Source organism: Lampris incognitus, chromosome 18, assembly GCF_029633865.1.
Source record: "Lampris incognitus isolate fLamInc1 chromosome 18, fLamInc1.hap2, whole genome shotgun sequence".
NCBI lineage: Eukaryota > Metazoa > Chordata > Actinopteri > Lampriformes > Lampridae > Lampris > Lampris incognitus.
In genome coordinates, this window is record NC_079228.1 from 1,111,980 (window position 1) to 1,137,910 (window position 25,931).

Sequence of the window (25,931 nt, forward strand, 5' to 3'; positions counted from 1 at the left end):
TTAGTACCGGTGATTCACATGCCCTAAATGTCTTTGGACTGTGGGAGGAAACCAGAGCCCCTGGAGGAAACCCACGCAGACATGGGGAGAACATGCAAACTCCACACAGAAGACGACCCGGGACGACCCACCAAGGTTAAACTACTCCGGGGCTCGAACCCAGGACCTTCTTGCTGTGAGGCGACCGCGCTAAGCACTGCGCCACCATGCCTAACCAGAATCAGAAACACTTTATTACTGAAAGAATCTGCAAAATGCAAAGGACAGTAATGTGTGTGTAACAATGATAATAACGTAACCCTTTCACCACCGGCTCGTACTACATTAATTACTGCCATAACCAGAGTGACAGAAAGATAATTCTGGCATTAAAATGACGGTGAAAATGCCATTGAGCTGAGATAAAATGTCTAGAGTGCTTATGATTCGGGATCTAAGTTACCGGCCCAGAGGGATTGACAACATAGCATTAAAAGCAGAACCACCCCTGTGTAAACACATCCTGCACCACAAATCAGCCGAACACCTGCATGTACATTTCAGTTTTCAATGTATTAACCGACCGTTTACATGTATTGAACAACAGCACCAACTGGGTCCAGACGTGTGTGTACAGTACGTGAGAGTGCAGCAGGTGCGTGAGTGTGTAGCAGGTATGTGAGAGTAGCAGGTACGTGAGAGTGTAGCAGGTGCGTGAGAGTGTGTAGGCGGTACGTGAGAGTGTGTAGCTGAGAGCGTGTAGCAGGTACGTGAGAGTGTGTAACAAGTGTATGAGCGTGTGTAGCAAGTGCGTGAGAGCGTGTAGCAGGTACGTGAGAGTGTAGCAAGTGCGTGAGAGTGTGTAGCAGGTATGTGTGTAGCAGGTACATGAGTGTGTAGCAGGTGTGTGAGAGTGTTTAGCAGCTACGTGATAGTGTAGCAGGTGCGCGAGAGTGTGTAGCAGGTATGTGAGAGTAGCAGGTACGTGAGAGTGTGTAGCAGGTACATGAGAGTGTGTAGCAGGTATGTGTGTAGCAGGTGCGTCAGTGTGTGTAGCAGGTGCGTGAGAGTGTGTACCGGGTACGTGAGAGTGTGTAGCAGGTATGTGTGTAGGAGGTGCGTGAGAGTGTGTAGCAAGTGCGTGAGAGTGTGTAGCAGGTACGTGAGAGTACGTGAGAGTGTGTAGCAGGTATGCGAGGGTGTGTAGCAGGTATGTGAGAGTGTTAAGCTGTGTGCGTGACAATGTGAGAGTGTGTAGCAGGTGGGTTGCAGCTCAGAGAAGTGAATACACAGTTCAGTAACTAACAGAACTGCATCATCCTGTTCAAAGTAAATCCAAAATCCGATGCCAAAAAAAAAAAATCAACTATGAAGTGTGACATCTACGGAGTCCCAAAAGGGACGTATGTCCTCTGCACACGTTTCCTCTCTTGATCCGTCGACCAAGGTTGAGCGGGTAGCAAGGCTCTTGCCCAAAACTCACTTTGAAGTCAGGCACATTTACTGAACGAAAGAAACCCTTCACTTTTTTGTTTTCTTGTCACTTTTTTGTTTTTGTTTTTTTGTTTTTTTTTAACAGTTAGCCACTTCCTCCCTGCTCTCTCTTTTTTCCTTTTTGGGTTCTCTTTTTTTTTCTGGCCCCACCCTAAGGTGAAACCTTCAACCCCCATCTTAAAACTTCTTAAAGCACAGCAAAGTAAAATAGCACCTTTCAGGACACAAAAAAACTACATATTTTTCTTATGCGCTTTTCAACGTTTAAAGGAAGTTATTTTTAAATGCATACAGGCTTAATGAAATAACAACCACGCACAATGCACACTCAAATACACGATCTTCTTATTCATTTAAAGTTTTTATTGTGTTTTGCAATAGTATAATACAAAAACAAAATAAAAATAAAAACACATCCAGGCATAGGCAAGGCCTGGCTGTGTTTGTGCTGGTAAACTGGCCATGGTAACAGTTACAGATGTAGTGCATCAGTCCATCAGGTCTTTGTCATGGTTAGGTATGCTGATATATACATACTAAATACGTCAAATTGTTCCTTAACCATATAATTTATCCCGTTCAGTCTTCCCAGCATCTTTTCACATGCAACAGTTCCCATCATTTGTTTCCTGCACATTTTCAGTGTAGGAGTTTGAGGTTCCTTCCAACAACAAAGAATCATCCTGGCACATGTTGTTAACCCAGTTATCAATACTCTAAATGCAGATTTATTCAACTGTGGTACTACAAATTTATCCCCAAGGAGACATAATTCAGGTGATCTGGGCACTTCACAGTCTTTCCATTTCCCCATATATTCCAGAACATTTCTCCATAAAGGGGAAATCATGGGACACTCCCACAATGTGTGCATATACACTCACCGGCCACTTTATTAGGCACACCTGTCCAACTGCTCGTTAACGCAAATTTCTAATCAGCCAATCACATGGCAGCAACTCAATGCATTTAGGCATGTAGACATGGTCAAGACGATCTGCTGCAGTTCAAACCGAGCATCAGAATGGGGAAGAAAGGTGATTTAAGTGACTTTGAACGTGGCATGGTTGTTGGTGCCAGACGGGCTGGTCTGAGTATTTCAGAAACTGCTGATCTACTGGGATTTTCACGCACAACCATCTCTAGGGTTTACAGAGAATGGTCCGAAAAAGAGAAAATATCCAGTGAGCGGCAGTTTTGTGGGCGAAAATGCCAGAGGTCAGAGGAGAATGGCCAGACTGGTTCGAGCTGACAGAAAGGCAACAGTAACTCAAATAACCACTCATTACAACCGAGGTATGCAGAAGAGCATCTCTGAACGCACAACACGTCGAACCTTGAGGCAGATGGGCTACAGCAGCAGAAGACCACACCGGGTGCCACTCCTGTCAGCTAAGACCAGGAAACTGAGGCTACAATTCACACAGGCTCACCAAAATTGGACAATAGAAGATTGGAAAAACGTTGCCTGGTCTGATGAGTCTCGATTTCTGCTGCGACATTCGGATGGTAGGGTCAGAATTTGGCGTCAACAACATGAAAGCATGGATCCATCCTGCCTTGTATCAACGGTTCAGGCTGGTGGTGGTGGTGTAATGGTGTGGGGGATATTTTCTTGGCACACTCTGGGTCCCTTAGTACCAACTGAGCATCGTGTCAACGCCACAGCCTACCTGAGTATTGTTGCTGACCATGTCCATCCCTTTATGACCACAGTGTTCCCATCTTCTGATGGCTACTTCCAGCAGGATAACGCGCCATGTCATAAAGCTCGAATCATCTCAGACTGGTTTCTTGAACATGACAATGAGTTCACTGTACTCAAATGGCCTCCACAGTCACCAGATCTCAATCCAATAGAGCACCTTTGGGATGTGGTGGACCGGGAGATTCGCATCATGGATGTGCAGCCGACAAATCTGCAGCAACTACGTGATGCTATCATGTCAATATGGACCAAACTCTCTGAGGAATGTTTCCAGTACCTTGTTGAATCTATGCCACGAAGGATTAAGGCAGTTCTGAAGGCAAAAGGGGGTCCAACCCGGTACTAGCAAGGTGTACCTAATAAAGTGGCCAGTGAGTGTATGTAACTTGTTCTATTTTTCAAATCAAATTAAATCAGGGTATTACATGCACCCCCACCAAAATAAGATGTGTCCCATTGCTTCATAAAATGTTGACCTCTTACAAACTGTATGCACAAAACCTTGAGTTTTAACAGTATGCAAGCTTTTACAGAGCTCACTACCCATTTAGTAACATATCTCACCACAGCTTTGATGATGGGTTTGACACTTGATTTCCAAGTGTGTCACATAAATCAGTCTATGGGAGTCCTCCTGACCCTCTGAGATCTCTTGGTTGCAGTTGCATCCGTTTGTGGCTCTTGTGGCAACTCTGTATGTTCGTTTAGATGTGTCTCTTGCTGCAACTCTGTGTCTACTATTTTCTGAGCAGACTTTGGGTCACTTTCATTCTTAATGAACTCTTGTTTCCTCTCCACTATCCGATATCACTTCTGGTTGGTCAGTCATTGTATTCCATACTATATCCAGGTCTAGACTGGAAAGGTGCTGGCATTTCTTCATCAGTTCTCCTTAGCAGATTTGTGTCAATTAAGTCATACCACATTCTGATTTCTTTTTCCTCAGACTCTGGACCAGTGTCGACACACTCATTTGGTTTCTCTTTTTCAGATTCCTCTTCATGCCTGTCCACCAACTCATCTGAATGTTGTGTCCTTTCCCTCTTTCTTCTCCTTTGTAATGTCCTTCTAAAAGGTAAATGTCAGATGCCAGCTCAAAGTCTACTTCCCGCCCCAAAGTAAGTAAGTGGTTTCAATGGAGAATCTTTTACAGGGCCATGTCCATCTTCGGGTTTCATCCAGAAAACTGGCAAATTTGGCATCTGGCTCTCCACTAAATAGGGCATGGAAACCGAGTGGTCTGCCAACTTGTGCTTTCCTGGTATCCCAAGGTTTCTTATCAGGGCTATATCTCCCAGCATCAATTGAGAGAATTTGATCTTCTGATCATAGTTCCTCCTATTTCCTTGGTTCTGCCTTTTAGCACAAGACTCTGCTAACTCATAAGCTTTCTGCAGGTCCTTCTTGATCAACATGTCTTCATTAGAGTTTCCAAAGCACAGAAACACAGGTAACCTGGCTTCATGCCCAAACATTAGATAGTAAGGTGAGTAGCATGTAGCTTCATTCTGAGTGCACTTGTAACAATGTACCAAATGTCCAATATGCCGATTCCACTTGGTCTTTTTCTTTGCATCAAGCATTCCTAGCATGTCTAGCAAAGTCCTGTTAAATCTCTCGGACTGAGGATCACCCTGAGGATAATAAGGTGTTGTCCTCGACTTCTCAAATCCAACCAAGCATGCTCAGTAGCTCATGTATTAAGCTGCTCTCAAAACCCCTACTTTGATCGCTGTTTATCGTCTCAGAAGGCTGTAATGGATGAAATACTTCCCCCATAACACTTTGGCCACTGTAGATGCCCTCTGATCCTTTGTGGGAAAGGCTTGAGAATACCTGGTGTAGTGGTCAGTTATAACCAAGACATTCACAGTACTACTTGATTCTGGCTCAATGGAACGAAATCCCATACATACTAGATCAAGGGGTCCAAGGCTTTGCATCTGTGACAAGTGAGCAACTCTTTTAGGTAAAGTGGTAAAGTGTTTCTCTGAATACAATGAATGCATGACTTACAGTAGTCTCCAACTTCTGGTTTCATTCGTGGACAGTAGAAACGACATACTGTTTTGTAGATCATTGATTTGTAGATATTTTGTACACAAAACATACATAAATCTGTATGTTTTATCCAATCCCAAATACCCTGTATCATCATGAAGTGACCTCATTACCAACTTCTGGTACTTCTCAGGCAAAATCAACTGAGAGCAACGAGTCTGATCTGGAGGAGTAGTCAGTGGTCAACTCCAGTTTTTCCCATTCTCTCAAAAGCAATGATGTGTTAGGATGTCTTGCTCTATCCACTTTTGAAATGTCTTTCCTCAAGAAGGCTGATGAGATTTCCCCTATACAAAGGTCTTCTTGCTGAGCTGTGGCTAATTCAGCTGAATTCAAGGCTGGCAACTGTTGTGTACTGGGCATCATAAGGTTGCAATATGCTTGGGGAATTGCATGACGAGAATAACCTAAATTGTCTACTGCTCTATCAGCCAGCAAGCTGCGTTCAAGTTCTATCTGGCACATCACTCTTACACCTGAAGCAGGGATGTCGTTCCATTCTTGACTGGTTTCAAGCAAATTATGGGGGCGCCTTGATAATGCATCAGCGCCATTGTGGTTGGCTTTCAGGCTGATATTGTAGAATTAAATCATAGACAATGAACCCAACCAGTAATGATCTGTGGCATCCAACTTGGCTGATGTCAGAATATAGGTTAACAGGTTGATGTCTGTTCTTACTCCAAACTTTGCCCACCACTGCCCATTTTAAAGCCAAGAACTCAAATTTGTGTGTAGGGTATTTCTTTTCAGATGGCAACACACTCCTACTAATGAAGGCAACAGGTCTCAGGCCCTCTCCATAGTCTAGATAAAGAACGGCACCTAAACATTCCCAGCTCGCATCGGTGTGCAACTCATATGGCAACTGGGGATTTGCAAAGACAAGCATGGGTGCTTTAGTAAGCTGCACCTTGAGCGTATGAAATGCTTTCTCACACTTTGCATCCCACCTTTCTCCAAAAGGCCCAGAGGGGTTAAAGAAACCCCTGTTTTCTTTTTCTTTTGGCTTTCTTCCTTTCTTTGTTGATGGGAGGTAACCATAAAGAAGCTGGTTGAGTGGATGGCTGACTCTGGCGTAGTCTTTCACAAATCTCTGGTAGTATACACAGTACCAGTGTAGTACCAGTGTAAAGCACTCACAGTTGTTGGTCTGACCCTGTGGTTACTGCCTCTATCTTCGAAGGATCGGTAGCCACTCCATTCTCAGAAAGTTATGTGCCCCACATAGTTGACTGATGTTTTACAAAACTGACACTTATCCAGTGACAGTTTAAGAAGTTCAGCATTCAAGCGGTCGAACATGTTCAGCAGTCTTGTCTCATGCTCCTCTAAAGTCGAGCCAAACACAATGAGATCATCCAAGTAAACAAGTACTTCAAGCAGATTCATGTCCCCCACAGTCTGTTCCATGACCTGTTGAAAAGTCACTGATGCTCCTGATATGCCCTGCAGCATCCTTTCTAATTGAAAAAATCCAAGGGGGCATATGAATGTCGTATTTTCTTTGTCAGTCTCACTCATGGGTATTTGATAGTATCCACTTCTTAGAGCTAACATGCTGAACCATTTGTTTCCACTTAAGCAGGCCAGTGCATCCTCAATCCATGGAACTGTGTATCGGTCTGGAACTGTACTTCTGTTTAGTGTTTGGCAGTCAATACATATTCATATTTTCCATTCCTTTTACTCACAACAACCATAGGTGATGCATAAGTACTTCTCGACTCAGTGATAATTCCAGCCTCTTTAAGTTTCACCAGGTGCTGCCTAACATATTCAATCGTCATCTTCACCTTCATATTCCACTGGTGCAAATCGGTGAGACCTCTCTCAGAAGGGTGTGTCCTCTGTCACTCTAATAATAACTCCTCGACATGTGGCTGACTGTTTATATCCCACCCTTCCCTCCCGGAACCTCCATTGCCTCCTATGGTGGCACCCCACAGTACTGTTTCACCCGATAGCTCCCACCACTGGCCTCATCGGTCATTAACCCTCTGACCAGGAGTTTTCCCCATACAGATTATTGGGCACCGGGCCTCTCATCCACATATATAATAGTAGAAACAATAGCAACATAATATCTGGAGCAAATATCTGCAATTTATGTCCTCCCTCTGCTTTGACACCAAACAATTTTGGCCTCTACAATGTAAGAACTCTTGGTAATAAATCCTTTATCGTTAACGGTTTTATTGTTTCTAATAATCTGGACTTTTTTATGACTACTGAGATATGAATGTTCCCAGGGGGCACTGTTCCCCCTGATTGAGGCTAGGCCCCCTGATTTTGCATATTTTCATGTTCCCAGGCCCTCTGGAGGACAGGGTGGCCTACCTGTTTTTATAAGTTAGGTTTTAAGTGCCATCCTGTTACTTTTGGTAATATTATCTCCTTTGAGGTTTTAAATTTCTTAATCACTGTCCCTCCCCCTTCACTCTGCATCGTAATTTTTAAGCCCCCTAATTCAGGTAGTTTTATTTCTGAATTTTCTGAGCTTCTAGCCATTGTCATGCCTAAATATGACAGGACGATTGTTTTTGGTGAATGTTGTCCTTCACATTCCATAACCTCACATTTTTTAGATCTAGTAGACACTTTAACCTCATTCAATCTGCTAAAACGGCCACACACTCCAAAGGTAATATTTTAGACCTTGTACTCTCATCTTGATTCTCTCTCCAGTGTCTTAAACTGGTGGACATGCTTGTAACCGACCATAAAGCTGTTGTTTTCAAAGTTCCACTACAGCCCTCTATTTCAACACGCTCTCACATTCTCAACGCTGGTTCTGCAGTTAAATTCTGTGATGCTTTTAATTCATCATCCTTTAATTCTATTATAGCCTCTACCAATCCAGATGCACTGTTAAATTCATTCAATGATCAGTGCCTATCTACCCTCGACAAAATTGCACCATTTAAATCTAGAAAACAAAAATCCAATAACCTCCCTGGCTAAACATTCATTCATTCATTCATTCATTCAAACGATCAAACTCGAGCCCTTAAAGACTCTGTAAATCTGAACGACAATGGAAGGTCAACAAGTCCGAAATAGCACCTTAAAAACCAAATGTTGATTTACCAGAGAGCAGTTAAGGATGCGAGATCAGAGTACTTCTCTGAATTATATCTAGAAATAACCACAATCCTAAAGTTCTTTATTAGGGTAATTTATTCTCTTATTAATGGTCCCTCCACTTCCTTTTTTGACCATGATGTTGAGCTGTCCGAAAAATTTTCATTTATTTTGTAAATAAGGTGGAGAATATCAGGTCCCAAACCCAACCTGGCCTTGCATTGTTTTCTCTCCCTACATTAATTCTGCCTCTTTTACCCAGATCATCCCCACTAAGCTGCTCAAGGAGTATTTTCCACTGTTAGCCCCGTTATTTTACACATTTTTAATAATTCCCTGGCCTCTGGTTCTTTCCAGACAGTTTTAAGCATGCCATTGTTCACCAATTGCTAAAGAAACCTAATTTGGATCCCCTGTCCTTAAGTAATTACAGACCGATCTCCAAATTGTCTTTTTTATCTTAGAGTTCTGGAAAAAGTAGTTTAATCTCAATTGATATCTTTTATTAATACTAATAGTGTTTTTAACAGTTTACATTCTGGTTTTAGAGCATTTCATAGCACCGAGACAGCTCTGGTCAAGATTACTAATGACCTACTGCTGACTGCAGACAGAGCTGACTGCTCAATTTTAGTTCTTTTAGACTTAAGTGCTGCCTTTGACACAGTTGGTCACAGTATCCTCTTACATCACTTGGAAACTTGAGTAGGCATCAAGGGCTCGGCTCTTAGTTAATTATGCTCTTAACTCTCCAACAGAACTTTTTCTGTTGTTCTGGGGAACTCTACTTCCTCAACTGAGTTGTGGTGCCAAGACTAGCGAGACGACTGGCAATGGAGACGGATGCAGATTTTTCCTCACGGTTTCTTCCCGAAGCCTTTCCTGTAGACGAGTATACCCGCGAGGCAGCGGAGGTTTTAAACCAGAGTTTGCCTTCTCCTACATGAACTGCCCGACGAGCTAATGAGCTTCATCTACTCGGGTTTGAAATCAAGAGTTGTCCTCCTAGATTGGCTGCCAACCAAGGCTAACGTATCCAGTCGACCCAATGACAAGACCAAACCGGATCAGTCAAGGCTCACTATCAGCTTGGCTGAGGCCCGGGTTAACAACAGCCGTCACTGGTGCTGTGCCCTCACAGGGTCCCAATGGAAACTAAAATCTGCTGTGGCGACCCCTGAGAAACAAAAGGCAACAAGCTGAAGGAAGTTCTTCAAAATGATTACCTGTGTTAAATACAAAGTAATTCTCATTATTTATTTGATATCAGGAATTATGTAGGAAAATGCAAATTACTATTTTAGCTGTCCGCTGAATTTAGGAATTAAACAGACCAGTACCACAAGTAATAACATCATTAATTACGTTGTGCTTTTTTCATTAGAAGAGGAACTCTAGGTGTTAAAATAGGAACATATTTTCCCTTGAGCTCACAGATTAGATTAGATTAGATTAGATTATTTTATTAGCCAAACAACCAAGGTCGGTGGACTTTGTTTTTAGTACACTTTACACTCTGCAGCAAAATACATACATGGACAACAACAGACACTACACATATTATCACGAACAATACAGTTAATGGCTCTTTTGTTCTTTGATGAAACTCCAGGCCATATGGCCTTGCCCCCAAAACAAGAAAATTCCAGGGCTGTACATATTGATTCATACAAAACATAACGAAATTCTTGCTTTTTACTGTATAGAGTTTAGCTCTATACACAACCTTCAACTTGTATTTTATAAATTTGTTCTAATCAAATGTTGAACTATCAGCCTACATATTTATATGGTACCGCTCCTCTTACAGCGGCACGGTGGCGCAGTGGTTAGCATGGTTGCCTCACAGCAAGATGGTCCTGGGTTCGAGCCCCGGGGTAGTCCAACCTTGGTGGGTCATTCCAGGTCGTGCTCTGGGTGGAGTTTGCATGTTCTCCCCGTGTCTGCATGGGTTTCCTCTGGGGGCTCCGGTTTCCTCCCACAGTCCAAAGACATGTAGGTCAGGTGAATTGGTTGTACTAAATTGTCCCTAGGAATGTGTGTGTGTGTGTGTGTGTGTGTGTGTGTGTGTGTGTGATGGCCTGTCCAGAGTGTCTCCCCACCTGCCATCCAATGAGCGCTGGAATAAGCTCCAGCATGCCCATGACCCTGAGAGCAGGATAAGTGGTTAAGATAATGAATGAATGAATACTCCTCTTACTTTGGGTCTTTTCTTACAGAAGTTTTTAATGGCTACTGTGATCTTTCTTTTTCCCTATCTGTTCTGTGGCATTGCCATACTGTGTCTGTCCCTCTTTCTGTCACTGAAAACAACAATGAACTCCAGTAAATGTGCTGAGCTAGAGGAGGAACTGAAAAATGTGACCAACAACCTTAAGTCTCTGGAGGCACAAGCTGAGAAGGTATGTTGCCATGAGCAAATGAAATGGTATGGTTCTTGCTTTGAGTGCTGGCATGCTTTTCAAGTCACAGTAACTCAATAAGAAGAAAGGATTCGATGTTCTGGGAGTGAACTCATTTTTTTCCATGTGTTAAAGCTGGCTCATCATCTTGAGTCGAAATGCATCTGCTGTTTCCATTTTCTGTAGCTATCAATTAAGAGTGGTACATTTAATTTTGCCAGGTTAATATGTGCAAATGATTTGTCAATGGTTTAAACGATTAAACATCAAAGGATTTAATTTTTCTGTTATGTGTGAAAGCAGAGCGCAATTGTCCTCGAATCTAGTTTTATTTCATCTCTGTTAACCTAAATTGCTCACATAGCCTCCAGTTATGTAAGAATAAACTATCAAACCAAATTATTATAATTATTAACTACAAGGCTAGCCTCAAATACTTGGATTCTCATTCTAACGGTTGGTATTCAAACATAATTTCAGTTTTTGAATGCTTTGTTTTTTTTTTTGTTTTTTTGTTTTTGTTTTTTTAATTCAGTTTTTCACGGTCACTACAGGGGTTTTTGAAACAGCATCTTGACTTACTTAAGATGACATCCAAATGCACTGAATCCACATGAAAACAGTGTTCATCTCAATGAGAAAGAGAACAACAGATAAAACAACCAGTTAAAGCAAAGACAATGAGACTGTTTCAACCTACACAGCGCATGGATTCTTAATGCACTTCTGAGCATAGGGGAAAGGAAGTCTGGTGGAGGAATGACATTTTAGCATGACACTATCACTAGAACGACCGTTTTGGATTTTCAAAGTTTAATAACTTTGTGGGGGGGGGGTGCAGACCTGCCGCTCCCTGAATGCTCCTAAAACTGCATATATTTGCATTAAAATTATTTTTAGATAAGCCGCACAAAAAAGTTACGATAAGATCTACCTAAAACGACAATGGGCGGTCAAAATGACCGCCTGTTTTTAAACTCTATATTCTGTCAGGATAAATACCCAATTAAGGCATTACATATGTTCTGTTAGGAGACCACTGACACCAAAATTAACATTTTAAAAGCTATAATACTATTTTTAAACAATTTGAACTTCAAAGACATGCTGTGGACCAGCCAGGAAAAACTTATCAGCATCCTCGGCCGGAACACGACAGTCATGGCCCTTTTCCACCAACAGGGAACGGGTTCAGTGCCATCTCGCAAACCCTTTTTTGAAAGGTTAAGAGCATTTCAACCAAAAATAAATTGGTTGCGAACCCGAAAAGTTAGTTCCGAACCGGCACCAAAAAATAGCAGGTTTTTCAGCGCGAACCGTGACGACATCAGTGGGCGCGTGACATTCCAGAGGAAGACGAGAGAAGATAGTCTAGCGGTAGATAATGGCGAAATCGGCAGATAACAAGGGTGCGCGGTGGTCAGCTAAGGAAACTCAGTGTTTGGTTGTTGTCTGGGCATCTCCCGAGTTTCAGCAAAAACTAGAGTAGCACGAGAAAGCGTAAGCTGTATGGCGAATCAGTAGAAGAGATGGCCAAGAATGGGTTCACTCCAACGCAAGAACAAATTATCAACAACTTAAAAAAAAAAAACTTAAGAAGGACTACTGAGACGATAAAAAAAGTTGTCCAAAAGTGGAGCTGGACGACGTAATAATACGATGCCATATTATTGCTAGCTAGTGGGTTTCATTGGGATGTAGCTAATGTTTACATCCGGTGTGCAACGCACAAAGTCCCCGGTTGATGACGTACAACGATTCCGCTAAAAAACTGGTCGAAACGCGGGATCCGTTCGCCACACAACACCAAGGTTCTCAGAATCCTGAACGGAACCGGTGCCTGAACCAGAGCTACCTTGGTCGAAAAGGGCTATCAGTGATGGCGGTGTTGGCTAAAGCAGCCCGTACCTGAGAAGGCAGCTGTCGCAGAAACAGTTGGATGAAAAGAAAGTCGCGCTTTTCCTCTCCCAGGAGATCCAGCATCCTGTCCATAAGTTCAGACGGCTTACTGTCACCGAGGTCTTGCATGACGAATTAATAAAAGACAGACTGTTATGTGGCATAATAAATGATAGCATGAGAAAACCTCTACTGAACTGACTTTAGCCAAAGCAGTTGAAATATGTCAGATACATGAAATGACAGAGCAACACATAAAAATACTAGCTACACCGAGGCAAAACTTAACAAATGTAGACAGCTTGCAACACAAAACAAAGGAAAAACAGTCACGTGGTGTCAAGCAGAAAAACTACACAGAACGTGTAACTCAGCCCATACTTAACTGTAGCAACTGTGGAGGCAGCCACGAGGCCAAACGGGACAAATGCCCAGCATCTGGCAAGCAGTGTCACAAGTGCAACAAATGGAATCATTACAAGCAGTGCTGCAAATCTATACAAAGCTATCACAGACAAAGTTACCACAGATATAGACCTAAAAAGACTGTAAATCAAGTTGACACAGAACGCTCAGGTGACAGTGATGACTCATTTTATGTTGATGGCATCACAGTAGCGACAGAAACAGTCAATACTATCAGCCCACCGGTAACACGGAGGGGTGAAATATCCTGCACAGTTAAAGTCCATAGAAACCCCGTCGAACTCAAAGTGGATACCGGGGCAAAATGCAATGTCATATATGTCAAGACATTCAAACAAGTGAAACAAAAGGAGAAAGTGGATCACTCCAAGACAACAAAGCTGATTGTTTATGGGGGTAATGAAATCTGCACAATCGGGTCAGTAACCCTATCATGCTACTTAGCAGACAGGCCCTAAACCCTACAGTTCCATGTGGTGAAGTAAAATGTACAGCCATTACTAGGCTTACAAGACAGCCTTCGTATGAGACTAATTACACTCAGTGAAGAGATACATCAGCTTAGTGTGACAGAAGAGGCAAACTTCTCACACAGAGTCTTCACAGACTATGCCGATCTCTTCACAAATGAAATTGGTAAGCTTCCTTCTACCTATTCCATGAAGATTGACCCCCGAAGCACAACCTGTCATCAGACCTTCACGTCGCATTCCAGTTGCAATGCGAGATAAGGTCAAAGTAGAATTAGACAGAATGTCAAGTCTAGGCATAATCACCCCAGTTTCAGAACCTACTAAATGGGTATCATCAATGGTAGTACCCACAAGAGAAATTCAGATGACATACACATCACCCAGTGCGCACTGTGGAGGAAGTAGCAGCACAGATGCCAACTCCACTGTGTTCTCAACGTTAGATGCCAAGAGTTCTTTTTGGCAAATACCACTGGCTCACAGGTCTTCAATGCTAACTACATTCAGCTCGCTCTTTGGAAGATTCAGATTCCTCAGGTTGCCCTTTGGAATAAGCAGCACCAGTGAAGTATTTCAGCCCCCAATCGAGCAAATCTTCGCTGGATGTCCTTGTGCAGTGATAGTTGATAACATCATTATCAGAAGAAGCAGCGAGAAAGAACATGACAACACCTCAAGAAAGTCCTTGATCAAGCACGTGAAGTCAACTTGAGGCTAAACTCAAAAGAAGTGCAGATTCAGACTGAAGGAAGTCAGTTATGTGGGTCACATATTCACAAGCCAAGGGCTAAAGCCGGCCCCATCCAAGACAAAGGCTATCAGTGAAATGTCTGCTCCAGAAGATGTCACAGCTCTGCAGCGATTCCTTTGAATGGTCAACTACTTGGGGAGGTTCATCCCAAACTTTAGTGAGGACTCAGCTCCCCTGCGACAGCTAACTCACAAAGACACAGAGTGGTGCTGGTACAAACAGCACGAAGATGCATTTAATGCACTAAAACAGAGTCTCTTAAACCCACCTACACCAAAGTACTACAATGTCCACAAGCCCGTCACACTTACATGTGATGCTTCACAGTACGGTCAAGGCATGGCATGTTTACAGGAAGCCCTTCCAATTGCATATGCATCTCGTACCTTGACACAAACGGAAATGTGATATGCGCAGATAGAGAAGGAGCTTCTTGCTATGGTGTTCGCATGCTCCAAATTCAACGACTACATATACGGAAAGCGAGTCCAAATCGGAAAAAAATCATCAACCACTAGTCACTATCTTATCCAAGTCCATACACACAGCTCCAGCCAGACTGCAATGTATGATGCTAAGACTATAAAAGTATGACTTTGAGCTGATCTACAAAAGAAGGAAACACATGTACCTTGCTGACACGTTGTCATGAGCCCCTAGACAGCCCACCGAGCAGCACAGCAATGAAAAGACTGATTTTGAGGTTATGGCAGTAAGACACATCTCTTCTTCACATTTAGATGAGCTCAAGGAACACACAGAAAAGGACCCAACCCTTCAGAAAATATGCAACATCATCAACCATGGATGGCCTACAAAGGAGTTCAAACTGCCAGCGGATGTTCGTCAGTACTTTACATTCAGGGACGAGCTCACGATCAAAGATGGCATTGTTATGAAAGGCCCAAAGGCACTAATCCCCAAATCACTACAAAGGGACTACATCGCAATCCGGGACAGAGTCAACGAAACGCCGAGCCAGAGACATTGTGTTTTGGCCCACTATGACAGAGGACATTGAGAGAAGAATACTTTCATGACCTGTCTGTAACAGCACAAAACTTACACCAACAAAAAGAGCCACTCAAGCTATGCATTAATATCTCAATTGGGTATTTATCTTGACAGAATATAGTTTAAAAACTGTCGTTTAGTAGTTTTTAAGTTCCTGTTGTTGTTTGGGACTGTTTCATATATCTATTTTTGGTTCTTTTTTTACATTTCACGTTTTATTGCCTTGTTACGTTTGTTAAATTAGCAATATGTGTTTTCTGTTTTGTTTTTCAGGTAATTTAATTTTTTTCAATTTTGCTGTTCAAGTTCAATCATGTCTCTCTGAAGTTTAAATTGTTTAAAAATAGTATTATAGTTGTTAAAATGATAATTTTGGTGTCAGTCGTGTCATATCAGACATACTAATATATGCAATGCATTAATATCTCAATTGGGTATTTATCTTGACAGAATATAGAGTTTAAAAACCAGCGGTTATGTTGACCGCCTGTGGTCTTTTTAGGTAGGAGTGAAATCCCGGTTGTTCTAGTGGTAGCTAGGCTATCAGCATTAATGGCATTTATTAACTAATTGAATATATTCAGGACACAGTTGCTCTTGTCCATGCTCAAAGATTTCTAGTGTTGTATGATGACATTTTAATAGGACTGGGCATCTCATAGTGATATATCAACTTCGAAGAGCAGCTAAACTCTTAAAACATACTACTTCCGCAGCGTCATAGTCAAAAAAATAAATCCCCATTTTCAAAATGTTCATCCAATTATGGGTTATTTATCTGCATTTTAGACCGAAATCAATTTTTTGGTTAAATACCCCACTTGTTTTCTTACTACTAAGAGGCCACAACTCATGCCTGTGGTAGAGATCCATAAGGAATGAACTGCATGTTTGCTGTTTTCTTAATTATATTTTGAAGCATGTTGAAGAATTTTTTTCTAGATGTAAACTTAAATACTCGGTGAAATCATTTGTGTAAGTCTATTTTGTGGAAAGGCATACGATAAGACCTTGTGCTGGTGTCAAGTGTCTTGCAGTGCTATCTGAGCTTAATGAGAAAGTGATGTACGATGTAAAATTGATGGTTTTCTTCTCACAGTACTCCCAGAAGGAGGATAAGTATGAGGAAGAGATCAAGATCCTGACTGACAAGCTCAAGGAGGTAAGGGAGCATATTTCTGTATGAGAAGAGGCAGCCAATGTTTGGCAGTTGAAGAAATCAAATGTTAAATTTCTTTCATAACAAAACATCTGTCAGAAAGAAAATCAAATTTCAACGTGAACTCTATTTGTATGTTGTAGGGATAACACTTCATTAGCAGTCATATTGTTGAGCAGATGTCTGCGTGTCTATGAAACGCTGCCAAACTTATGGAAAAGTGCCCTCCTGCTTGGTTTGACACTCTGCCTTATGGAGAAGTGCCAACCTGTTTGGTTTGACACTATACATTATGGAATAGTGCCCACCTGCTTGGTTTGACACTACACCTTATGGAAAAGTGCCCACCTGCTTGGTTTGACACTATACCTTATGGAAAAGTGCCCACCTGCTTGGTTTGAAACTATACCTTATGGGAAAGTGCCCACCTGCTTGTTTTGACACTCTACCTCATGGAAAAGTGCCCACCTGCTTGGTTGGACACTATACATTATGGAATAGTGCCCACCTGCTTGGTTTGACACTCTATGGAAAAGTGCCCACCTGCTTGGTTTGACACTCTACCTTATGGAAAAGTGCCCACCTGCTTGGTTTGACACTCAACCTTATGGAAAAGTGCCCACCTGCTTGGTTTGACACTCTATCTTGTGGAAAAGTGCCCACTTGCTTGGTTTGACACTCTACCTTATGGAAAAGTGCCCATCTGCTTGGTTTGACACTATATCTTATGGAAAAGTGCCCACCTGCTTGGTTTGACACTATATCTTATGGAAAAGTGCCCATCTGCTTGGTTTGACACTCTACCTTATGGAAAAGTGCCCACCTGCTTGGTTTGACACTCTACCTTATGGAAAAGTGCCCACCTGCGTGGTTTGATACTATACCTTATGGAAAAGTGCCCATCTGCTTGGTTTGACACTCTATCTTATGGAAAAGTGTCCACCTACATGGTTTGACACGATACATTATGGAATAGTGCCCACCTGCTTGGTTTGACACTAAACCTTATGGAAAAGTGTCCACCTGCTTGGTTTGACACTGTACCTTATGGAAAAGTGCCCACCTGCTTGGTTTGAAACTAAACCTTATGGGAAAGTGCCCACCTGCTTGTTTTGACCCTCTACCTCATGGAAAAGTGCCCACCTGCTTGGTTTGACACTATACATTATGGAATAGTGCCCATCTGCTTGGTTTGACACTCTATCTTATGGAAAAGTGTCCACCTACATGGTTTGACACGATACATTATGGAATAGTGCCCACCTGCTTGGTTTGACACTCTATGGAAAATTGCCCACCTGCTTGGTTTGACACTCTACCTTATGGAAAAGTGCCCACCTGCTTGGTTTGACATTCTATGGAAAAGTGCCCACCTGCTTGGATTGACACTCAACCTTATGGAAAAGTGCCCATCTGCTTGTTTTGACACTCTATCTTGTGGAAAAGTGCCCACTTGCTTGGTTTGACACTCTACCTTATGGAAAAGTGCCCACCTGCTTGGTTTGATACTATACCTTATGGAAAAGTGCCCATCTGCTTGGTTTGACACTCTACCTTATGGAAAAGTGCCCACCTGCTTGGTTTGATACTATACCATATGGAAAAGTGCCCATCTGCTTGGTTTGACACTATATCTTATGGAAAAGTGCCCACCTGCTTGGTTTGACACTATATCTTATGGAAAAGTGCCCATCTGCTTGGTTTGACACTCTACCTTATGGAAAAGTGCCCACCTGCTTGGTTTGACACTCTACCTTATGGAAAAGTGCCCACCTGCGTGGTTTGATACTATACCTTATGGAAAAGTGCCCATCTGCTTGGTTCTACAGTCTACCTTATGGAAAAGTGTCCACCTGCTTGGTTTGATACTATACCTTATGGAAAAGTGCCCATCTGCTTGGTTTGACACTCTACCTTATGGGAAAGTGCCCACCTGCTTGTTTTGACCCTCTACCTCATGGAAAAGTGCCCACCTGCGTGGTTTGACACTATACATTACGGAATAGTGCCCATCTGCTTGGTTTGACACTATACCTTATGGAAAAGTGCCCACCTGCTTGGTTTGACACTCTACCTTATGGAAAAGTGCCGACCAGCCCTGGGTTGACACTATACATTATGCAAAAGTGTCCACCTGCTTGGTTTGACACTCTACCTTATGGAAGAGTGCCCATCTGCTTGGTTTGACAGTATATCTTATGGAAAAGTGCCCACCTACGTGGTCTGACACTATACATTATGGAATAGTGCCCACCTGCTTGGTTTGACACTCTACCTTATGGAAAAGTGCCCACCTGCTTGGTTTGACACTACACCTTATGGAATAGTGCCCACCTGCTTGGTTTGACACTCTACCTTATGGAAAAGTGCCCACCTGCTTGGTTTGACACTATACCTTATGGAATAGTGCCCAACTGCTTGGTTTGACACTATACCTCAAGGAAAAGTGCCCACCTGCTTGTTTTCACACTCTACCTTATGGAAAAGTGCCCACATGCTTGGTTTGACACTCTACCTTATGGAAAAGTGCCCACCTGCTTGGTTTGATACTATACCTTTTGGAAAACTGCCCACCTCCTTAGTTTGACACTATACCTTATGGAAAAGTGTCCACCTGCTTGGTTTGACACTATACCTTATGGAAAACTGCCCACCTGCTTAGTTTGACATTATACCTTATCGAAAAGTGTCCACCTGCTTGGTTTGATATTATACCTTATGGAAAAGTGTCCACCTGCTTGATTTGACACACTACCTTATGGAAAAGTGCCCACCTGCTTGGATTGATACTCTACCTTATGGAAAAGTGTCCACCTGCTTGGTTTGACACTCTACCTTATGGAAAAGTGCCGACCTGCTTGGGTTGACACTATACATTATGGAATAGTGCCCATCTGCTTGGTTTGACACTATATCATATGGAAAACTGCTCACCTATGTGATTTGACACTATACATTATGGAATAGTGCCCATCTGCTTGGTTTGACACTCTATCTTATAGAAAAGTGTCCACCTACATGGTTTGACACGATACATTATGGAATAGTGCCCACCTGCTTGGTTTGACACTAAACCTTATGGAAAAGTGTCCACCTGCTTGGTTTGACACTGTACCTTATGGAAAAGTGCCCACCTGCTTGGTTTGAAACTAAACCTTATGGGAAAGTGCCCACCTGCTTGTTTTGACCCTCTACCTCATGGAAAAGTGCCCACCTGCTTGGTTTGACACTATACATTATGGAATAGTGCCCATCTGCTTGGTTTGACACTCTATCTTATGGAAAAGTGTCCACCTACATGGCTTGACACGATACATTATGGAAAAGTGCCCACCTGCTTGGTTTGACATTCTATGGAAAAGTGCCCACCTGCTTGGATTGACAGTCAACCTTATGGAAAATTGCCCACCTGCTTGTTTTGACACTCTATCTTGTGGAAAAGTGCCCACTTGCTTGGTTTGACACTATACCTTATGGAAAAGTGCCCATCTGCTTGGTTTGACACTATATCTTATGGAAAAGTGCCCACCTGCTTGGTTTGACACTATATCTTATGGAAAAGTGCCCATCTGCTTGGTTTGACACTCTACCTTATGGAAAAGTGCCCACCTGCTTGGTTTGACACTCTACCTTATGGAAAAGTGCCCACCTGCGTGGTTTGATACTATACCTTATGGAAAAGTGCCCATCTGCTTGGTTTGACACTCTACCTTATGTAAAAGTGTCCACCTGCTTGGTTTGATACTATACCTTATGGAAAAGTGCCCATCTGCTTGGTTTGACACTCTACCTTATGGGAAAGTGCCCACCTGCTTGTTTTGACCCTCTACCTCATGGAAAAGTGCCCACCTGTGTGGTTTGACACTATACATTACGGAATAGTGCCCATCTGCTTGGTTTGACACTATACCTTATGGAAAAGTGCCCACCTGCTTGGTTTGACACTATACCTTATGGAAAAGTGCCGACCAGCCCTGGGTTGACACTATACATTATGCAAAAGTGTCCACCTGCTTGGTTTGACACTCTACCTTATGGAAGAGTGCGCATCTGCTTGGTTTGACACTATATCTTATGGAAAAGTGCCCACCTACGTGGTCTGACACTATACATTATGGAATACTGCCCACCTGCTTGGTTTGACACTATACCTTATGGAAAAGTGCCCACCTGCTTGGTTTGACACTATACCTTATGGAATAGTGCCCAACTGCTTGGTTTGACACTATACATCAAGGAAAAGTGCCCACCTGCTTGTTTTCACACTCTACCTTATGGAAAAGTGCCCACATGCTTGGTTTGACACTCTACCTTATGGAAAAGTGACCACCTGCTTGGTTTGATACTATACCTTTTGGAAAACTGCCCACCTCCTTAGTTTGACACTATACCTTATGGAAAAGTGTCCACCTGCTTGGTTTGACACTATACCTTATGGAAAACTGCCCACCTGCTTAGTTTGACATTATACCTTATCGAAAAGTGTCCACCTGCTTGGTTTGATATTATACCTTATGGAAAAGTGTCCACCTGCTTGATTTGACACACTATCTTATGGAAAAGTGCCCACCTGCTTGGATTGATACTCTACCTTATGGAAAAGTGTCCACCTGCTTGGTTTGACACTCTACCTTATGGAAAAGTGCCGACCTGCTTGGGTTGACACTATACATTATGGAATAGTGCCCATCTGCTTGGTTTGACACTATATCATATGGAAAACTGCTCACCTATGTGATTTGACACTATACATTATGGAATAGTGCCCACCTGCTTGGTTTGACACTCTACCTTATGGAAAAGTGTCCACCTGCTTGGTTTGACACTATACCTTATCGAAAAGTGTCCACCTGCTTGGTTTGACACTCTATCTTAAGGAAAAGTGCCCACCTGCTTGGATTGACACTCTACCTTATGGAAAAGTGTCCACCTGCTTGGTTTGACACTCTACCTTATGGAAAAGTGCCGACTTGCTTGGGTTGACACTATACATTATGAAATAGTGCCCATCTGCTTGGTTTGACACTATATCTTATGGAAAACTGCCCACCTATGTGGTTTGACACTATACATCATGGAATAGTGCCCACCTGCTTGGTTTGACACTACACCTTATGGAAAAGTGCCCACCTGCTTGGTTTGACACTATACCTTATGGAAAAGTGCCCACCTGCTTGGTTTGAAACTATACCTTATGGGAAAGTGCCCACCTGCTTTTTTTGACACTCTACCTCATGGAAAAGTGCCCACCTGCTTGGTTTGACACTCTATCTTATGGAAAAGTGTCCACCTACATGGTTTGACACGACACATGATGGAATAGTGCCCACCTGCTTGGTTTGACACTAAACCTTATGGAAAAGTGCCCACCTGCTTGGTTTGACACTATACCTTATGGAAAAGTGCCCACCTGCTTGGTTTGAAACTAAACCTTATGGGAAAGTGCCCACCTGCTTGTTTTGACCCTCTACCTCATGGAAAAGTGCCCACCTGCTTGGTTTGACACTATACATTATGGAATAGTGCCCATCTGCTTGGTTTGACACTCTATCTTATGGAAAAGTGTCCACCTACATGGTTTGACACGATACATTATGGAATAGTGCCCACCTGCTTGGTTTCACACTAAACCTTATGGAAAAGTGTCCACCTGCTTGGTTTGAAACTAAACCTTATGGGAAAGTGCCCACCTGCTTGTTTTGACCCTCTACCTCATGGAAAAGTGCCCACCTGCTTGGTTTGACACTATACATTATGGAATAGTGCCCGTCTGCTTGGTTTGACACTCTATCTTACGGAAAAGTGTCCACCTACATGGTTTGACACGATACATTATGGAATAGTGCCCACCTGCTTGGTTTGACACTCTATGGAAAAGTGCCCACCTGCTTGGTTTGACACTCTACCTTATGGAAAAGTGCCCACCTGCTTGGTTTGACACTCTATGGAAAAGTGCCCACCTGCTTGGATTGACACTCTACCTTATGGAAAAGTGTCCACCTGCTTGGTTTGACACTCTACCTTATGGAAAAGTGCCCACCTGCTTGGTTTGACACTCTATCTTGTGGAAAAGTGCCCACCTGCTTGGTTTGACACTCTACCTTATGGAAAAGTGCCCACCTGCTTGGTTTGATACTATACCTTATGGAAAAGTTCCCACCTGCTTGGTTTGACACTCTACCTTATGGAAAAGTGTCCACCTGCTTGGTTTGATACTATACCTTATGGAAAAGTGCCCATCTGCTTGGTTTGACGCTCTACCTTATGGAAAAGTGCCCACCTGCTTGGTTTGACACTATATCTTATGGAAAAGTGTCCACCCGCTTAGTTTGACACTCTATCTTATAGAAAAGTGCCCACCTGCTTGGTTTGATACTATACCTTATGGAAAAGTGCCCATCTGCTTGGATTGATACTCTACCTTATGGAAAAGTGTCCACCTGCTTGGTTTGACACTCTACCTTATGGGAAAGTGCCGACCTGCTTGGGTTGACACTATACATTATGGAATAGTGCCCATCTGCTTGGTTTGACACTCTATCTTATGGAAAAGTGTCCACCTACATGGTTTGACACGATACATTATGGAATAGTGCCCACCTGCTTGGTTTGACACTAAACCTTATGGAAAAGTGTCCACCTGCTTGGTTTGACACTATACCTTCTGGAAAAGTGCCCACCTGCTTGGTTTGAAACTAAACCTTATGGGAAAGTGCCCACCTGCTTGTTTTGACCCTCTACCTCATGGAAAAGTGCCCACCTGCTTGGTTTGACACTATACATTATGGAATAGTGCCCGTCTGCTTGGTTTGACACTCTATCTTACGGAAAAGTGTCCACCTACATGGTTTGACACGATACATTATGGAATAGTGCCCACCTGCTTGGTTTGACACTCTATGGAAAAGTGCCCACCTGCTTGGTTTGACACTCTACCTTATGGAAAAGTGCCCACCTGCTTGGTTTGACACTCTATGGAAAAGTGCCCACCTGCTTGGATTGACACTCTACCTTATGGAAAAGTGTCCACCTGCTTGGTTTGACACTCTACCTTATGGAAAAGTGCCCACCTGCTTGGTTTGACACTCTATCTTGTGGAAAAGTGCCCACCTGCTTGGTTTGACACTCTACCTTATGGAAAAGTGCCCACCTGCTTGGTTTGATACTATACCTTATGGAAAAGTTCCAACCTGCTTGGTTTGACACTCTACCTTATGGAAAAGTGTCCACCTGCTTGGTTTGATACTATACCTTATGGAAAAGTGCCCATCTGCTTGGTTTGACGCTCTACCTTATGGAAAAGTGCCCACCTGCTTGGTTTGACACTATATCTTATGGAAAAGTGTCCACCCGCTTAGTTTGACACTCTATCTTATAGAAAAGTGCCCACCTGCTTGGTTTGATACTATACCTTATGGAAAAGTGCCCATCTGCTTGGATTGATACTCTACCTTATGGAAAAGTGTCCACCTGCTTGGTTTGACACTCTACCTTATGGGAAAGTGCTGACCTGCTTGGGTTGACACTATACATTATGGAATAGTGCCCATCTGCTTGGTTTGACACTCTATCTTATAGAAAAGTGTCCACCTACATGGTTTGACACGATACATTATGGAATAGTGCCCACCTGCTTGGTTTGACACTAAACCTTATGGAAAAGTGTCCACCTGCTTGGTTTAACACTATACCTTATGGAAAAGTGCCCACCTGCTTGGTTTGAAACTAAACCTTATGGGAAAGTGCCCACCTGCTTGTTTTGACCCTCTACCTCATGGAAAAGTGCCCACCTGCTTGGTTTGACACTATACATTATGGAATAGTGCCCGTCTGCTTGGTTTGACACTCTATCTTATGGAAAAGTGTCCACCTACATGGTTTGACACGATACATTATGGAATAGTGCCCACCTGCTTGGCTTGACACTCTATGGAAAAGTGCCCACCTGCTTGGTTTGATACTCTACCTTATGGAAAAGTGCCCACCTGCTTGGTTTGACACTCTATGGAAAAGTGCCCACCTGCTTGGATTGACACTCTACCTTATGGAAAAGTGTCCACCTGCTTGGTTTGACACTCTACCTTATGGAAAAGTGCCCACCTGCTTGGTTTGACACTCTATCTTGTGGAAAAGTGCCCACCTGCTTGGTTTGATACTATACCTTATGGAAAAGTTCCCACCTGCTTGGTTTGACACTCTACCTTATGGAAAAGTGTCCACCTGCTTGGTTTGATACTATACCTTATGGAAAAGTGCCCATCTGCTTGGTTTGACACTCTACCTTATGGAAAAGTGCCCACCTGCTTGGTTTGACACTATATCTTATGGAAAAGTGTCCACCTGCTTAGTTTGACACTCTATCTTATGGAAAAGTGCCCACCTGCTTGGTTTGATACTATACCTTATGGAAAAGTGCCCATCTGCTTGGATTGATACTCTACCTTATGGAAAAGTGTCCACCTGCTTGGTTTGACACTATACCTTATGGAAAAGTGCCCACCTGCTTGTTTTGACACTATACCTTATGGAAAAGTGTCCACCTGCTTGGTTTGACACTCTATCTTAAGGAAAAGTGTCCACCTGCTTGTTTTGACACTATACCTTATGGAAAAGTGTCCACCTGCTTGGTTTGACACTCTATCTTAAGGAAAAGTGCCCACCTGCTTGGATTGACACTCTACCTTATGGAAAAGTGTCCACCTGCTTGGTTTGACACTCTACCTTATGGAAAAGTGCCGACTTGCTTGGGTTGACACTATACATTATGAAATAGTGCCCATCTGCTTGGTTTGACACTATATCTTATGGAAAAGTGTCCACCTGCTTGGTTTGACACTATACCTTATGGAAAAGTGTCCACCTGCTTGGTTTGACACTATACCTTATGGAAAAGTGCCCACCTGCTTGTTTTGACACTATACCTTATGGAAAAGTGTCCACCTGCTTGGTTTGACACTCTATCTTAAGGAAAAGTGCCCACCTGCTTGGATTGACACTCTACCTTATGGAAAAGTGTCCACCTGCTTGGTTTGACACTCTACCTTATGGAAAAGTGCCGACTTGCTTGGGTTGACACTATACATTATGAAATAGTGCCCATCTGCTTGGTTTGACACTATATCTTATGGAAAACTGCCCACCTATGTGGTTTGACACTATACATTATGGAATAGTGCCCACCTGCTTGGTTTGACACTCTACTTTATGGAAAAGTGCCCACCTGCTTGGTTTGACACTATACCTTATGGAAAAGTGTCCACCTGCTTGGTTTAACACTCTACCTTATGGAAAAGTGCCCACCTGCTTGGTTTGACACTCTACCTTATGGAAAAGTGCCCATCTGCTTGGTTTGACACTATACCTTATGGAAAAGTGCCCATCTGCTTGGTTTGACACTCTACCTTATGGAAAAGTGTCCACCTGCTTGGTTTAACACTCTACCTTATGGAAAAGTGCCCACCTGCTTGGTTTGACACTATAC

The 25,931-nt window shown here is 42.9% G+C and overlaps 1 protein-coding gene across 1 annotated transcript in view; it reads left to right on the top strand.

Moving 5' to 3' along the window:
• Positions 1-25,931, top strand: part of tpm3 (tropomyosin 3) — a 142,744-nt gene that overhangs the window by 93,051 nt on the left and 23,762 nt on the right. The window contains exons 6-7 of the mRNA XM_056298752.1: positions 10,653-10,728; positions 16,391-16,453. Coding sequence (XP_056154727.1) covers positions 10,653-10,728; positions 16,391-16,453 — 139 coding nt within the window. The remainder of the gene's footprint in view (positions 1-10,652; positions 10,729-16,390; positions 16,454-25,931) is intronic.